This window comes from Helianthus annuus, chromosome 17, assembly GCF_002127325.2.
Source record: "Helianthus annuus cultivar XRQ/B chromosome 17, HanXRQr2.0-SUNRISE, whole genome shotgun sequence".
Taxonomy (NCBI): domain Eukaryota; kingdom Viridiplantae; phylum Streptophyta; class Magnoliopsida; order Asterales; family Asteraceae; genus Helianthus; species Helianthus annuus.
Genome location: NC_035449.2, coordinates 16,551,913 through 16,569,314, shown reverse-complemented (window position 1 = coordinate 16,569,314; position 17,402 = coordinate 16,551,913). Strand labels below are relative to the sequence as shown.

General features: G+C 37.5%; 3 protein-coding genes across 4 annotated transcripts; 2 read left to right on the top strand and 1 right to left on the bottom strand.

The window, feature by feature from the left end:
• The first annotated feature begins 10,148 nt into the window (after positions 1–10,148).
• On the top strand, positions 10,149–11,714 carry LOC110926126 (mitotic spindle checkpoint protein MAD2). Its single transcript, XM_022169876.2, has 7 exons — positions 10,149–10,421; positions 10,516–10,531; positions 10,630–10,760; positions 10,847–10,967; positions 11,049–11,152; positions 11,256–11,377; positions 11,492–11,714. Exons 1-7 carry the CDS (start codon positions 10,349–10,351, stop codon positions 11,546–11,548), a joined length of 624 nt encoding a protein of 207 aa, XP_022025568.1. The 5' UTR covers positions 10,149–10,348; the 3' UTR covers positions 11,549–11,714.
• Positions 11,715–11,783: 69 nt separating this feature from the next.
• On the bottom strand, positions 11,784–13,628 carry LOC110926125 (trihelix transcription factor GT-4). Of its 2 annotated transcripts, none has more exons than XM_022169874.2 (5): positions 13,239–13,628; positions 12,966–13,007; positions 12,437–12,568; positions 12,133–12,363; positions 11,784–12,006 (listed from the first exon to the last, which is right to left on the bottom strand). In XM_022169874.2, exons 1-5 carry the CDS (start codon positions 13,438–13,440, stop codon positions 11,864–11,866), a joined length of 750 nt encoding a protein of 249 aa, XP_022025566.1. In that variant the 5' UTR covers positions 13,441–13,628; the 3' UTR covers positions 11,784–11,863. The 2 variants fall into 2 exon arrangements, with proteins under 2 accessions (XP_022025566.1, XP_022025567.1); XM_022169875.2 differs by having other exon boundaries at positions 12,133–12,357.
• A 1,243-nt stretch (positions 13,629–14,871) lies between these two features.
• LOC110926124 lies at positions 14,872–17,078 on the top strand. Its single transcript, XM_022169873.2, has 2 exons — positions 14,872–15,030; positions 16,048–17,078. Exon 2 carries the CDS (start codon positions 16,057–16,059, stop codon positions 16,990–16,992), a length of 936 nt encoding a protein of 311 aa, XP_022025565.1. The 5' UTR covers positions 14,872–15,030; positions 16,048–16,056; the 3' UTR covers positions 16,993–17,078.
• Positions 17,079–17,402: the final 324 nt, after the last annotated feature.

Genomic DNA, 17,402 nt, shown 5'->3' with positions numbered 1-17,402 from the left:
AATATGCTCGAGTAGTACCAACCCTGGCTTCGCCAGAGCCAGTACTTATTTCTCGATATATTTGGGGATTGATTTCTGAAATCCGTAACATCGTCAAGGCTGCGAAACCTCGCACGATTGATGATGCGGTGGATTTAGCCAATACTCTGACTGACGAACTAGTACGGACAAGGGAAGAAAATAGAAGGAAAGAAGTAGCCCAAAAGATTACCCAGGTAATCCGTTCGGATAACCATAACGATTTTAAGAAAGGAGGGAATGGGCAATCTTCTACTAGTTCATTTTGCAATTTTTGCAAAAGGAAGCATTTTGGAAGATGCAAAGGATACTGCAATTTTTGCAAAATTCCGGGGCATCAGGAAGAAGACTGCAGGAGGAAGAAATTTTCAGTTTGTTACAACTGTGGAGAAACTGGACATCTTAGGCCAAATTGTCCAAAACTAAACAAACCAACTGACACTAAAGCCAAACCTGCAGAAGAAGCAAAAAGGAATGCAAGAGCCTTTCAATTGACTGCTCAGGAAACAGAGCTCATTCCAGATGTAATAGCCGGTACGTCCTAGGTTACAACGTTTACACAAAAAGTATTAACTGACTCTGATGCACACCAAAGTTTTATAAATACCTCATTCTCAGACAAACCTTTACAGTCAAAACATGCAAAAAGGAAAATATAACTTTCAGGTCATATAATTCTTCGCTAACCTAATTCCTATGAAATTAGCCAAGTTTAATGTTGTGTTAGAAATAGATTGGTTAGTAGCCAACCCTACTTGAATTCTCTGTGATAAGAACTTTATAGAAAATCCAGGTAACCGCCGGAGAAGTATTTATGATTATAGGAAATAAACCACGTAAGGTAACAAGATAAATCATGAAGATATTCACTTAGATCCTGCTAAGATAACAATGGAAGAGTTCGCAATCTTTAAATGGAAAGTAGGTATTTTGTAAATTTAGCCGGATACTATAGGCAGTTTATTAAGGATTCTTTTAGATAGATACATCCTTAACTAAGTTAACACAGTTAATTCTAAATAAGAACCTAAACAAAAAGAAGCCTCTAGCTAGCCTTACCAGAAGGAACAGAAGATTTTAAAAGTATACGGTAATGCTTCAAAGTTAAAATTTGGATATATGGTAATGCGACACAAAAAGGTAATTGTGTATGCATCAAGGCAATTACAAAAGCACGAAGAAAGCCTTACCACCTGTAAGTCTAAAAATTAGAAACCACAAGTTATCCTTAAGATTAGGAAATATTATCTAAGCAAGCTTACTATCCATATGGGTCATAAGAATTTAAGATACATATTTGAGCAACAAGAATTAAACATAAGGAAAAGGAAATCCTCAGTGATTACAACTGTGATATTCAGTATCACGAAGGAAAGGCTGAAGACGGTTAGAAGAACTATACAAATAATAAACAAAAGCCGTCGAAGTTCGAGTTGGAGACAAAATGCTATTGAAAGTATTTCCTTGGAAAGGAATTTATAAATTCGGTAAGAGAAAAAGCTAAGTCTCTTATACGTAGGACCATTTTCAGTAATCCAACGCATAGGACCAGTAGCTTATCATTTACAACTACTAGAAGAATTAGCTGAAGTACATGATGTGTTTCATGTATCCAATCTTAAGAAACTTCTATCAGGCGAATCCTTGGTAGTACCTCTTCAAGATATAGAGATAAATGACAGAGAAACCCCTACAAATAGAAGATCGGAAGATTAAGTTTCTCAAAAACAAACAACTAGTGTTAGTGAAAGTCCAATGGGAATCCAGAAGAGAACAAGAGTACACTTGGGAACTGGAATCAGAGATGAAGTGAAAATACTCTCATCTATTTCAGTGAATCTCGAGGACGAGATTTTTCTTAAGGTGGGGAGGATGTAACAACTGTCACTAAAATCCCTAATTAGGATAGTAATTAGCTATTAAGGAAACCCTAATTGAGACACCCAAGTGATTCTACACAAACCCTAAAATTTTCAGAATTTTCAGAATCAGGATCAGGGCCCCTAAAACTCAGGGGGGGCAAAACCCTAGTAACGATTATCCTCATAACTATGTGTAAAATTCGAAATTTATGAAACTGTTGACACAGCAAGCCTACCTGCACGAAGGGCTACCCTATGAAAATAGGGTGGTCACTCGCGTAGCGCGACGGCTAAGGGGGTACCCCTCGCGCTACGCGACGGTGTCAAAATCTCAGTATAAATAGCAGGGGTTGGGACTTGAATTTTGGCACTTGAACGACGAAAATCGGAGTTACGTAGGTCGAGTTATAAGCAAAACAGTCCAACACACACACACAATTATCGAATCGCTGCCACAGAACAGGGTAATTACTCGATCGCTATTACGATTCAGTTTCCGGAATCAATACATTCAAAGAATGTCTAAGTGCCGCCCACATTGGGCTATGCTTTATCGTTGTCGATAATTCGATAATGAGCCGAAGCATTGTACTTTGTCGTTGTCGATAATTCGATATACGAGTTGAAGTACTATACTTTATCGTTTGTCATTTTGATAAATGAGCCGAAGTATTGCACTTGGACATTCATTGTCAAAATTGATCTCGGGGAATTATCGTAACTGCTGTATTGATCACTAATCCTGTTTTGTGTACATTTTTGTTAAATTAGAAATAATCAAGGCTAATCAGTAGGCTTATACACTGCTCGTTAAATCTGCAAAGTGAGTCATTCTCTTTTTATCAATTGTTTTACAATACTCCAAATTATTTTCAAAGTGTTATAAATACAGGGACTAAGTCGTGGATATCTTGATTTATTGGTTAGTGGGGTATTGTGCACATTACTATTTCTCCCAGTTAGGTTCATTGACCTACTAGGGAGAAACGTCACTATTAGAGTTCATTAACCTAATAGTGGTATGACCATCGTCACCATTGTGACTTGTCACCATTGTGGCAGAAAGCCAGATAAAGATAAAGATGTAAACCATTGTAATCGCTCTTATGCTGTAATTTATAACTATGGGTCATTTCCTAAAAACTGAATGAACTCACTCAGTATTTCCCCGCTGACAAAACCTTTTTCAAACATGTTTCAGGTAATCTGTTGTGAGCAAAGAAAAGTGCCAGGAAGCACTACCAGCTTAAGAAAGTGGCTCAGTGTAAATAAATAAAGAAACATGTTTTGGAAAATAAAGATTTCCATTGAAATCACATTATTGTAAATTACTGGGTTTTATCCCTAAATTATATAATGAGCAGTTTTACTACTAAAGATCCTGTTTTAAAAAGACTTCCGCTGTCGCCTAAATTAAATACCGCGGGATTTCTGTTCCGCAGCTCCTGAACCGGGTCAAACCGGGTCGGGGGCCGTGACAGAAACAAAATACAACAAGTATCAAATGACTAAACTAATAAACACGAATTAAACTTTGGTGCATTTCTAGTCCTTCCTACTAGATTCTTTGTCATGCGTCATGATCATCATCAACTTCCTGCAACACGTATTAAACTATAGTTCAATACAAAAAGTATTGGCGAGCATACAAGTTTGATTACTAGCATAAGTATAAAAGTTTGAACAAACCCACATGACAAAATTGTTATAACAAATTAACGTATAACTGGCATGCAACTATAAATGTCAACCCAAAGTTTACCGCTAGCGTAATCTTATCGTAGCAACGATAAGACCGTTTCATGTTTAACTTAACATGACCTCAAGAATACGGGCGGTGCGTTACTACTATAGTGCTATGCATGTTAAGGGAGACTTGTACGAAGTTAATGACAAGTATACCACATACTAATGTTCCACCATATACGAACTCAGGCATAACGGATTAAGCATGTATGCTGGATTGTTTGTTTGTGATTTAAGCATAAAGTATGTGATTGTGTGTGTTTAATAGTACGAAACGTATTGCACCCAAAAGTGTAAAAAGTAAAAAGGGTCATGTATACTCACAGTTTTGCAAAGCTTTCCGATTATCGATGAATTGTCGAGTTGGTGAGAACGGAGAAATCGAAGATGTATGAGTTATTTGGATTTGGACAAAGGATTTGGATTGGAATTAAAGTACAAAAGTATATGTGTAAACACGAAAGTATATCTCATATACGCACTCGTCGTGACACTAAGTTTACTGTGATTTCATGGGTCCGGATTTGCCCATTAGAATCAACAGATGAGGAAATCAGAACTGAGATAGAAAGATAACCGAAGCCCACAACACTGTGCGTGCGAATGGGAGATCCATTCGTGCGAATAGTTGTCTGTATGTGCGAACAGGGTCAGTTCGTGCGAATGGGAAATTCCAGTCGTCCGAAAAGACCTGTTTGTGCGAAGGGGGCCTGTTCGAGACACTTAACCACAAACCGGTTAACGTTCTGATTTCGGTTATGTTTTATATATTAGATTATATTATATAGTATTAACAGTCCAGTAAGTCAGAGAGTTCATGGATGTCAAGCATGGAGGTACGAATACCTCATTGTATGATTCACTAAAGCTCAAAGTTTATTGACATAGTCGACAACCCGATTGGTCATGAATAACATAAATAAATAAGTACACATATCCAAGCAGCTGAATAAGGACAACCCGAGCGTGTCATTCCCAACATGGCAAGTGTTGGAGACGAGGCAGGGTTAACTTACTCTGATCTAGGAGACTGCTTGGGCGTTCGATTACGAGGTACAAGTGAGGCAGTGGAACTAGTTTGGAAAACCAAGCTCCTACGATTCACACTTTACCAGAACACAGGTTCGTCCATATTGAAAATGGCGAATCACGGATAGTTTTAACAATTAGAGTTACGTAAGAACGAAAGGAAAACAATAGTTGGCCTATTCATGCAAATGGGTTCCAGTCGCACGAATGGAGTCAGTCCGTGCGAAAGGGACTGTTCTGTGCGACTGAGACCTGGTTCTTCACGAAAATCTCATTTTCGAGCTCGTTGCTTGATGGAAATCAACCTTAACACAAACCCACAACTATGGACTTAGTTGTGAGCTCGGTAGGTTCCAGGTTTCACCAAGATTCGAAATAAGAATGTAATGTATAAAAGCTTAGAGTGAAAACAGAACTTAAATCTTCGTTTTTTGGCCTCAAAGTGGTGAGGTTTCACCTTAGACTGCCCAAGCAAATCTGTGAAATCCATTCCAGAGGTTATCCGAACAATAAGGTTTGATGAAATGTACAAAAGTAGAAGAAAAGTTAGAAGGAATGATTGAGAAAGTGAGTTTAGACTCACTTAGCAGCTACTGAGATGCCTTGTCAGAAACATATGCGTTTAGAGAATGTGAGAAAGTTTAGAGTGGCTGGAAAGTGTTAAGTGTGCAAGTGGGTTCGTATTTATAGGGCGAGTGAAGGTTTGGTGCGAATGAGATTGGGGCGACTAAGGTCTCTTCGCGCGAAGGGGTGGTCTCTTCGCACGAAGGGGTGGTCTCTTCGCACGAAGGGGGCTCATTCGTGTGGAAGGGTTAGGTTTGGCCTATTTCGCGTATTTTAGCCGGTTTTAAGCATTTCAAGTGTAACAACCCGCGTTTTGAAAGTCAAAGTACAAGTAAAAGTCAAAGTCAAAGGAAGAAAAGATTGCTAATTGCGATCTGTCACTCCTTGCTTAATTATTGATTGTACTTCTTGACTCGCAATCGAATTATTTAATTTGAATGATTTAGTTGTATTATGTGGAGTATTTGTAATAGTCGCAGTTTAATCGCATGTTAATCGCTAATCTAATTAATCGCTCATCGCATCGCTATCGCTTCGCAACCCGAATGGTAGGTTCGGTATATTGTTTTACGTGTGTGTGCTATTTATGTGTTACTTGTGCTTGTTTATTTTATGTTTGCGGTGATTAATCGAAAACACAATCGCAACCCTATCACAACGCTATCTCAACGCGAACTGGAAACGCAAGTTTAATTATGTTGTTGTATGTTAGTTATGATATTTATGTAACTATTATTAAAACAATTGCATCGCTTAATCGACACTCGCTTAAACGCATCGCATCGCTCAATGCACGAAACGAAACATCGAAACCCAACTCGCGGCAACCCTTCGATCGAATGACCAGTCGATCGAATGGTCATCCGATCGGATGGCCATCCGATCGGATGGCCATCAGATCGGGTTGCCATCTGATCCGTCACCATGCACCGACTTTCCTCTTTTGTCACCATTTTCTCCTGATTTCTCGCGATTCTTTTAAGTTTTCAACTCAAATCTTATACATCTATCATCTACACACACTTCTTCATCATTTTCACCTTTGAATCTTAACTTTTAACCATGAAATCGGCTGATTTGAGGTGTTCTAGGATGATGTCATCATGGGGTTCTTATGAACTTCAAGATTTGGCCTCATTCCACCAAGAAAAACTCAGATCTAAAGGATTTCAACATGATTCAACACTGATTTCATCTAGAACTAACCATTTTCAAGATTAAAAGTATGGAAAGATGTTTTCACAACTTTCTTTCAACTCTTTTACACTCATGAACTCAAAACCGATAGAATCGTAACCCGTTTAGGCCTTCTACTCGTTTCCTAGTGAAGTGTCGGTCTGAGATCTGATTCCTATCAACGAGATAACCGACTTAGCGGGTTTAACATGAAAGACCGTCAAGAACATTTAACTGGTCAAACGGGGTGATTCCCATCCGATCAGGTAACTTGGACTTGGTGGGGTTTCCGTTGTTTAGAACGTAGTCATACCGTCTCGGTCAAACCGCAAACTTTTCAAACTTAGCAAAATATTTCAAGTTTTAAAACGATCAGGTTGTTCAATGGATTGTCGTCCGATCGGATTGCCATCTGATCGAACTACAATCTGATCGGGTGACATATGGTCTTAAACACTTAACATTTTCATAATTTCCAAAGATCATCAGTTTCTAACGGATTGTCATCCGATCGGACGACCATCTGATCGAATGACCATCCTGCTGTGAACTTGTTCTCTGAAATGTCTCCCTTGACGGATCGCCGTCCGACCGAACGACCATCCGACCGGAGGACCATTCGATCGAACGACCTGAAAGGTAGAGATATTTCTTTGATTTTAAAATGCTACAACGAAAGCTTCAAAGCCATCATAGACAAACACATCCTTCCCAAATGAAAGCCAAACTGACCGAATAGCCATCCAACCGGATGACCATCCGTCCGGATTGCATTCGATCGAATGACCATTCTGTTCAGATTGTCATCCGATCGGATGACCATTCGTCACTCAGTCACTCATCACCGTTTAACACGCCGTTCATCGCTTATGCTATCGTTCTGTAATCAGGCTAACTCTCCAGCGCTCCCTTCAATCCAAGACGGTGTTTATTTATTAAACGCTATCTCTGAGTCTACTCGAACCCTTTTTGCTTTACGCACTTTTGGGTGTTACATACGTTACTTAATCATATCACAATCGACACACAACGCAAGCACATTTATACGCTGACCATTATTGTATGTTATACGTGTCACTCGCTGAATGCTCGTATGTTATGTTTACGCAGTGATTGTTGCCTGACACCTTAGCAACGATAGTACTATAGTTTGGACTCAGCACCTGTCGTGGAAAGGGGTTGTTAAGGGCTTTACTTCACGTGTCACAGTGGTGATATATGTTGCGCATTCTACAACTCGATAACGTACTAGCTTCACTTTGCTACATGTTACATGCTGGTTATGCGTAAAACGATTTCGCTATCTATTATACTATTAAACGTGTATGCTCACCTTTACACTATGTGTATTAACCTCTATTTTAACGTATGTGACAGATGTTTAGGATGTCGTGCTTTGCTTGCTATCTTTTGTGGAATCAAGATAGGTTGAGTCTAGAAACAAACAATTTATAATTTGAGTTGTCGGAACAACCTTTATTTGTCTTGAGATACTTGTTCTGTAATAACTGTTTACTTTGGTATGTTATGGTATGGGACATAATATTAAATATCTGGTAATTTAGTTGTTATGGATATCTCCTGGACAACCTGTTTCGCTCAGTGCCTCACCTCGATGTTTTCGCCATCGGTTAGGGTGTGACATCAAGCATACAAGGGTAGTGTATAAGTATAATGCATGTATAAATGATGTTTCCAGTATTCCAAGTACAAGTTTTCAAGTATGAGCATGTATCAAAGTTTGCAACGTATAACAAGTATGCATAAAATAGTGTGTATAAACCATCGAGTTTTATTATGATCAAAGCCCCAGATTACAATGTTTGGGAAGAGAACTATGGATAATAGTTTCTAAAAATAGAGTTCTGAATATACTTTCTAAATAAAAGTTTGGAAAAGCGAAACGTTACACCCAGGGCAGCCACTGCCGAGGGAGGTGGGCCAGGAGGCGAGGCTGATGGTTAGGGTCAAGGTGACGGGGGTGAGGGAGGCGGGGTACAGGGGCAGTTCATGTTGCGGTTGATAGATCGCAGATGGGTGTGGAGGATGTAAAGGTTGATCGCCCATACGAGCGACAGAGTGTGAGACCACGTTTGATGCCTCCACCGGGGCTGGAGGAGAGACTGGCTCAGGTCGAGTCGGATGTAGCTGCTGTACGGGTGGACGTATCCCGTATTCAGAGCGACGAACTGTGGATTGTTGAGGTGATTATTGTTATGCATTCTGGTGCGCCCCTACCTCCACGAGCTGACGCTACACCACCACCACCACCACCACCATCGTCGTAGCTGCTTATTATGTTTTGGTTTTGTTGTTTTACATTTGAAACATTGTAAATATTTATCTTTTGTTGTTTTAGATGTAAAAAATTGTAAATATTAATCATATGTTTACATTTTATCGTGTTTGTTTAATAATTGTTATAGTATTGTTTATCATATGCACATATTTTGCTTATCCGATATATATAAAAAAATAATACGATAAATAATTACTAAAAATTATTAAACAGTTGTTCGGTTTCGCAAAAAAAAAATATATATATATACGGGTTGTATAGCATTACACGTCCCGTATACATTTGTTAAAAACCCCAAAAAACATGATAAAACCTCATAAAAAACACATTAGATCGTATAACATTATATTGCTTGTATACAATTGTATAGACTCGTATAATGTTATAAGGCACGTATATATGTAAAACAAAAAAAATTCCACTGCATCCATTTCTGTGCAGCAACATTCTATACGAGCCGTATAAAGTTATGCAACCCGTATACACCTAGAGATGTGAAAATAAGAAAATAAGGGTGTGAGAATAGTAGATGTAGGCCTGTAAACGAAATGAACGTTTATGAACTTGTTCGGCGGGAAGTTCGTTTATTTAATAAACGAACTAACACGAACAAAAAAAATTGTTCGTTTAATTAAATTAACGAACATCAACACACCTTGTGTTCGTTCATTTATGTTCGTGGACATTCTTTTATGTTCGTTTAAATTTTAATAAATACATAAATAGTTATATTTTCTAAATATTAGGTTTTCTAACTAGTTATATAAATATAACTAATTAGTTTATCTATGAACCCTTATTTAGATGTGTTTTCGAATGAAATGTAATATATTAGAGTTGTTTCTTCAATCATGTTAATTTAGTTTATTCAAATGTGTTCAGTTAATCTATTTTATGTTCGTTTGTGTTCGTTTATGTTCGTGAACTGTTCGTTTAGGTTTTAAACGAACGAACACGAACATGCCTGATTTCTTAATTAACGAACACGAACAAAAAATTTTTTTCGATTATATGTTCGTGTTCAGTTAAAGTTAAATGAACGAACACGAACATGCAGCATGCCTAAGGCCCTGTTTTTTTGCATCTGAATGGAGTCAATCAGAGCCAACCTCTAATTCGGCAGAGGTTTTGGTGTTTGGTTCGACATCTGAATGGGGATTTCAAGCTCTTAACCATTCAGATTTGTGGAGTTGCTGAACCATTCAGAGGATATCAAGCTCTTATTCGATCAGAGGCTCTCATTCACCAAACAGAGCCTAAGTAGATGTCTTAAAATCAGGGCCTAAGTAGATGCCTTAAAATCTAGCCAAGTACTTACAGTTTAAATATTTTTTTAAATAGAAAAAAAACCAGCAAACGGGTAGGGCCCGCTTATTGAACCGTTATGTCCGCACCAAACCGTGCGTGTGTGTTTATTTTAATTTATATTTTAAACGAGTTAACGTTTAATATCCTCTAAAACCAAAAAAGCAAATACAAAAAGTAGCCGTTGCTCCTCTTTTTATCGATTCAATTCATCAAAACCCTAGCCCCATTTCTACTTAATAATACGCAGTGCACACAACCTGTTCGACAAAATTCCCCACAGAAACATCTTAGATCTTTTCATCCATTTGAACAAATCTAACAAGTTCGATCATTTCCCACTGCAGAAATGGCTTCAAAAACCGCCAGCAAAGACATCATCACTCTCCGTGGATCCACCGCCATCGTCAGCGAGTTTTTCGGTAAAATATCATTTCTCTTTATTTATTCTTTAAACTGTGTGTCTGTCTGAAGTTCTTGATGCTAATAATTCTCAATTTATGCAACCCTTTTCAGGATATGCTGCAAACAGGTAAGAACTCTAGTGATTTCTTGTTTTAAGAGTGAGTTTTTTTGTTGGTTTGACTCGAAATAGTTCTAATGAGGGGATATTTTATGTTTGTTATGTAGTATTCTGTACAATCGGGCTGTGTACCCGGAAGAAAGCTTTGGAAAAGTGAAGAAATATGGACTTCCTTTGTTGCTTTCTCAAGATGAGGGTGTTAAGACCTTCATTGCAAATTTGAACACACAGCTTTCTGGTAAATTATTAATATTTTTAATGAATTTATGCACAAATCTTGATAGAATTTAGGTAAAGTGTTTTTTTTTGTGTGTGTTTATATAGAATGGCTGGAAGCTGGGAAGTTACAAAGGATTGTTCTTGTGATAATGAGCAAGGCCACTAATGAAGTACTTGAAAGGTGGAATTTCAGTATAGAGACTGATAAAGAAGTTGTTGAAAAAGGGTAAGATATTGTTGGAGCCTTTGATTAATATATCGGATACGTTGTTTTTGTATTTTCGATTCAACGTTTGTTGGTTTGCAGAGTTTCAAGAGAGAAGAGTGATAAGGAAATCATGAGGGAGATTCAAGCTATCATGAGACAGATTGCATCCAGCATCACTTACTTGCCATGCCTTGATGAACCCTGTAAGGATTAACACGTTTGTTACATTGATTTTTTTTGTTAGTTTTGGTCGAAGCGGGTGTTTTTTCCATTTGTTTTGATGTATTTTGTATGGTTTGTCTACAGGTATATTTGATGTGTTAGCATATACTGATATGGATGTTGCGGTACCTTTCACTTGGACCGAGAGTGATCCGAAACTGATTGCGAATCCGCAGATGGTGAAATTGCATTCTTTCGATACCAAGGTAACATCGAAACACCATTCGTAATGCAATCAACTATGAAAAGGTGTATTAAAACAGGTTAGGTGTCATCATGAACTGCAAATGTAACAAGATATTGTTTTATTCATGATGCAGATTCACAAGGTTGACACTTTAGTGTCTTACAAGAATGATGAATGGGATGAGCAGTAATTAGTAAAAGATGTGGTTTTTTACTTTTTACTCAAACTTTGGTTTCTGTTGTTGTTGGTTCCCAAAGATTGTGATGTGAATCATTTTGATTCACATTTTCTGTAAGCTGCTTAAGATATATGAAATATAAATATGGAATCTTGTTCTATCATGGCTTTCATGAAAATTGTTCTCTTTGATTACAATTATGTTCATAAAATGTAAAATGACTTGACAGTTAACATGGGTTATGAGGTGCTATCAACTTCCTAATATTAAAAAAATATGCACATGTCACAAGCAAAATCCATGATTCCATTCATAGCAAGTTACATCTTAGTTTATATTTTTTTCAATGTTGCGGTAACTATTAAATTCTCTCAAGCAAATCCATCCTCTGCGAGACAAGAAATCGCGAAAATCATCTTCTGTGTAAAATATCTTGTCTTCGGTGTGGAAACAGACTTTGATCATTAGCCCTGAAAGAAAAAACAGACTTTGATCATTAGCCCTGAAAAAAAAAACCACCTTTTCATTCAGGTCAAAGTAAGTCAAAATATAGTGATTTTTGTTCAAATTAAACACTGCCTAAATAATTTGTTAACCTTCATCAACATGAGGAGTATAGTTTCCTAGAGGCATATCCCTATCGATTGTCCTCACGATATTAACAACATCTTCCAACCAAAATCCTTTGTTTGTTCTCAACCTGAAAGCCGACTTGAGGGCTTCCTTAATGGCATCTGGTGAACCATCGATACCAATTCTTCGCGTGTAATCTCCAAGTTTGACCGAAATAACCCTACCACCATAGCTGTTATTCTGATCACCTGCAACTTTTCATAATATAATCCACTTGTAGCTCACCAAAATTTTAAGGGCAAAATGGGAACTAAAAAATATGCTAACCATTTCCGGGTGTCTCCCTCCAATTCCATGGAGAAACACCAGTTGCTGCCATGGTATCGGCTGCAGTGATGGCAAGAGGATGTCCCTCTTGATCCAACCCTCTTTCTAGATTAAGAGCGCCTCTAGCATTACCTGTGGGTTAAAACGAAATGGCCAAGTAGAAACACAGAATTGAGCATCCAAACAAGAGAAGTCAAAATGTTGGTCAAAATGGGTAATCTATCTTTCGGGTTGGCCCAAAACTTTTTGTCCAAAATGTTAATAGCTAGCATGTCAAATATGATTACTGAAGTTCTAAAACTTCAATAAAAATAATGATAATAATATAAGTTTATGAGTGAGATAATTTATATGAGGTTTTGTGTATTAAAGACACAATTTTGATTCATCTGACCCGTTGTTCCCTTTTTATTTAACTTGACATTTTTGACCCATTATAAGATCAAACATAGCCTCTAGCAAAGGCCTAATAGTAAACCAGTAGACACAGAAAATGGAGAAAGCATTAGGTGCTAGAAAAACTTATTACCTTCTTCTACAGGTGCAAATGCAATGCTAGTGTCCTCTACACCTGCACAAACGCAAAAGGTCATACCGTCATAGATATTACTACAATCACATTATAAATTGCAAAGAAGACTGAAGAATAAGCAAGTTAAGTACTTTATACTGATTATGTTTTCTCTATTTCAAATAGTCACTTTAAAATGGCACATTTAAGCACCCACTAAACTTTGTCACAAGTGGCATAACTAAATCACAAAGCAATTGCTCTTGCAGCTAAAGTGAATAAATATTATACCTTTAGCAGAAAACTGCATAAAAGACTCAACCTTGTTTCTACTCCTAATAATCTCTTCAACTTGTTTATAAAACTGCATCATCTTACGATTAACCAAATACCCATTATGACAATCAACCCCATTGTGTTCTTTGACTTTCTTGAACTCCTTCAACAAGTTAGTACACATGTTTGGCGATCTATCAAACCCTTTTTCTCTCATCTTGCACGAAATCTGGTCCCACAAGTGCTTGTTTGACTTTCAAGTGTTGAAGAAGAGTGAGTCCATTTCATGACGGAGGGTGATCAGGGTTCGTGTTTCTTCTTTGACCCATGTCTCGGCTCGTTTTTTTGTTGTAACGGAGGATTTGTTGGTGTTTTCTTCGCTGCTGGTGGGTGTGCTTGATTGCGTCATCATCATCATCATGCTTGTTTGTTTGTTTGTTGCTGTGGTGGGTTGAAATTGTTTGGTTTTTCAGGTCAACCCGAACCCGACCCGTTTAACCTATATTTTTAAATAGAGTTAATTACTTTTTTCGTTCCCGTGGTTTGTCAAAAATCACTATTTCAGTTCATTAGTTTAAAAATTGCGATTTTAGTCCCTATGGTTTCACTTCCGTAACCATTTCAGTCCATGTGGTTTCACTTTCGTAACAATTTCAATCTATTATTCTGTTAAGTACAGGGTCTGAGATGGTTACGAAGTGGACTGAAATAGTTACAAAAGTGAAACCACAGGGATTGAAATCGCAATTTTTAAACTAATGGACTAAAATGGTGATTTTTGACAAACCACAGGGACGAACAGTAATTAACTCTTTTAAATAAGTCATACAAGTTGACGATTTATAAGCGAGTTGTTGGGTTTTATACGGGTTATCAATAACATGTTTAATGACACATATGAGCGTGTCAAATGAATAGCATAATGTGTCAAAACTAACATTATTATAACTAATCATTTAAAATAGAAACATAAAAACAAAAATATAAAAAAATATACCTAGTTAAATGCGTTAATGGGTCAACCCGACCCGTTTTAATACGAGTCAACCCAAACCCGGCCCATATTTTTAAACTGGTCGTGTGAGTCGACCCAAACAGTGGCGGATATACCTTAGGCCGGGGGGCAACGCCCGCTACGGCTTGGCGCGGAAAAATTTGGAAAAATTAGTGTAAATTTTGGAAAAAATTGAGGTTTTTTCGATTTCGTTACGGCTTATTTATAAAGCGTTACGGCTTGGCGGATTTTCTAGATCCGCCGCTGGACCCAAACCTACTTTTTTCGTGTCTGGTCCCTGTGCGGATTGGCGGGTCGTGTCAAGAATTGCCACCCCTAAGTGTACTATCAAACATAACGAATGAACACGTTACCAAACATTTACGAACACAAATTAACATTTTAGCGAACGTTCATGAACATAAATAAACGAACCGAACCTTTGTTCATGTCTGTTTATTTATTAAACGAACAAAAACAAATAAAATTTCCGCCAAACAATTCACAAACTCTTTGCTGAAAATTTGGTTTATTTACCTCATGTGTATCAAATCAAATCTCAAATTGCTTAGCATTAAAGTATTTAATTTTGAATCTCTAGGGCGTTAAAAGATTTTGTCATAGCTGGACCACCACCCAGGGTTGAGTGACAAGTTTACCCTTATACTTGAAGGTGACATCATCAATGTTTACTTGTATATCTTTTCTTCATCTTCTTCACAAATTTGATGATAAACCCTAGCAATCCAATAATAAGCTGAAGACAAGGGTTTTAGAAACTGAAGATTGCAATCCGCCATTGATCAGCTGCTGGTATGATTTATCTTCCTATATTTATGCCAAACATTAGGGTTCTTAATTGTATGTTGTTGTATCTCATATAATTTTTTAATTTCTTAAACTCGAGAAATGTTCTTACGCAACTGTGCTTTCTACAGCCTGTCAAGATTAAATCTCTAGTTTTCAAGCAATTTTAAAGTTCCAAATGTTAACTTTTTAGGGTTTTTATACCCCCAAATTGATGAACACCTTATAGCTGAACTATATCTATCTATTTGTTTGTTTGTTAGTTTTTGAAAATTAATTATTCTTGTGAATATATGAAAGTTGTAACCCTGCACTCACCAAAAATGACTAATGAGCAACATTAGATGAAAAGGGGCTTCATTCCACTGGTTTTTAAGTTCATTAGCTTTGTTCCTGATGCATTTTCATTTCCACTATTTGTTAAAAACCACCATTTATTATAAAAATGTGTTTTTTTTTATTATTTTTTTGGTTTGTAAGGCATGTGAACTTGTTAATGAATACCTACGTTTTAGTTCGTAATCTAGCTTTCTCGACACGGGGTATCTTATTGTGCGGTAATTTGACATATAGATAGCTAAGGAAAGGAAACCGAGGGTCGAGTTCTTGATATAATATATGGTTAGCATGAGGTTCAGAAAGTGTAGTTTAATGGGTTTCCTTTCTATTGAGTTTCTTATTTGATCAATCTGTTTAGCAAAGTGAGAGCTGAAATTGATCAGGATAGAAACGCTCGCTTCTGAATAATGCAGTTAAGTTTGCATTATTAAAGCTTGATTAGCGAGTTGTCGAGATAATGATAAAAGCGGTAATCGAAAGAACATGTTTCCAACACATGTTTTTTCACTAAACTTAGAGATGCAAATTTTAACCTCTTAATGGGTCAAACAAAAAACATATATTAAAAGGAAATGGGTCAAAAGTCGTCCAAAATGTATTTTAATACATAAAATAAAACTTTAATTCTTATTGAAATTTTGAAGGTTTTTAATCAAGTCACTGATCTGTTTATGGTTCTTGTAGACTTCCAAAATGACCAATGCCTGCATCACTAGAATCCATTTTTTTCACCATAAAGCAACGGCATTATACCTTCCTAAAAGAAACAAATTTCAGTTCAACCTTTTCCGACCATTTCCAACTTGCGCGTCGCTAGCATCAACTTCTCTAGGCTACAACCCCCAATGGAAGACTATAACTTTGACTAGTCAACTGAGCCCGTCAGGTGCACCAGCCCAACGTTCCGAAGAATGGTTCGCCCTTCGAAAGGACCGGCTAACCACGAGCACCTTCAGCACGGCTCTCGGTTTATGGAAAGGCAAACGTAGGTATGAACTTTGGTGCGAAAAAGTATTCCCATCAGACACAAACTCAACGGTTTCACTAGTTACCAAACACGCCATGGAATGGGGCGTTCTTAACGAGTCAACCGCCATAGAAAAATACAAAATAATCACTGGTCGTGAAGTGAATTCGTTGGGCTTCGCGACCCATTCAGAGGATAAGTTTGACTGGATCGGGGCATCCCCAGATGGGCTTCTTGGTAATTTCGCAAATCCCGGGATTCTTGAAGTGAAATGCCCATTTAATAAAGGTAAACCCGCATCGGCTAAGCCTTGGACCACTATGCCCTTTTATTACATGCCGCAAGTTCAGGGTCAAATGGAAGTTATGGATCGAGATTGGGTCGATTTGTATTGTTGGACCGAAAACGGGAGCACTATATTTCGTGTATCTAGAGACGAAGAATACTGGAAGTTGATTCATGGCGTTTTACGGGAGTTTTGGTGGGAAAATGTGGTCCCTGCTAGAGAAGCTTTGTTGATGGGGAGTGAGGTAGAAGCTAGAAAATATGAACCAACATCAGTACATAAGCTCACTGGATTAATAATTCACAAGAGTTTAAAGTTGGCTAGTGAGTCAAAGCTTTTGTGTAGAGAAGTTGCAGGACATGTTGAATTTTTATGAGTATACATTAAATGTAGCTTTGTGGATAACATTTGTAATAACTTCTTATTCGTTTCTAGTAGTTTTTGAAACATGAACCTCCTAAAGATGACATTGTGGTAACAAATAATGTTTAACTTTTTAAAAACATTGAGTTTGTCACCTATAGAGTAGGGACGAGCTCGGTACTGACCGGTAGCGAAAATCCTCAAAAGTGGGTACTGGTACTGAATATACCCGGTACGGTTCGGTACCAGTATTTGAGGGTAAATACCAGTACCGAAAATCTCAAAAGTCGGTACTGAATCGGTACCGAAAGTATACCCGGTTCGATAAATTCGGTACTGGTACCGGGTACTATTTGCTCATCCTAGAGTCAAAACACATTACTTGTAAAAGAGCAACAACAGTATAAGACCAGATGGTAACTA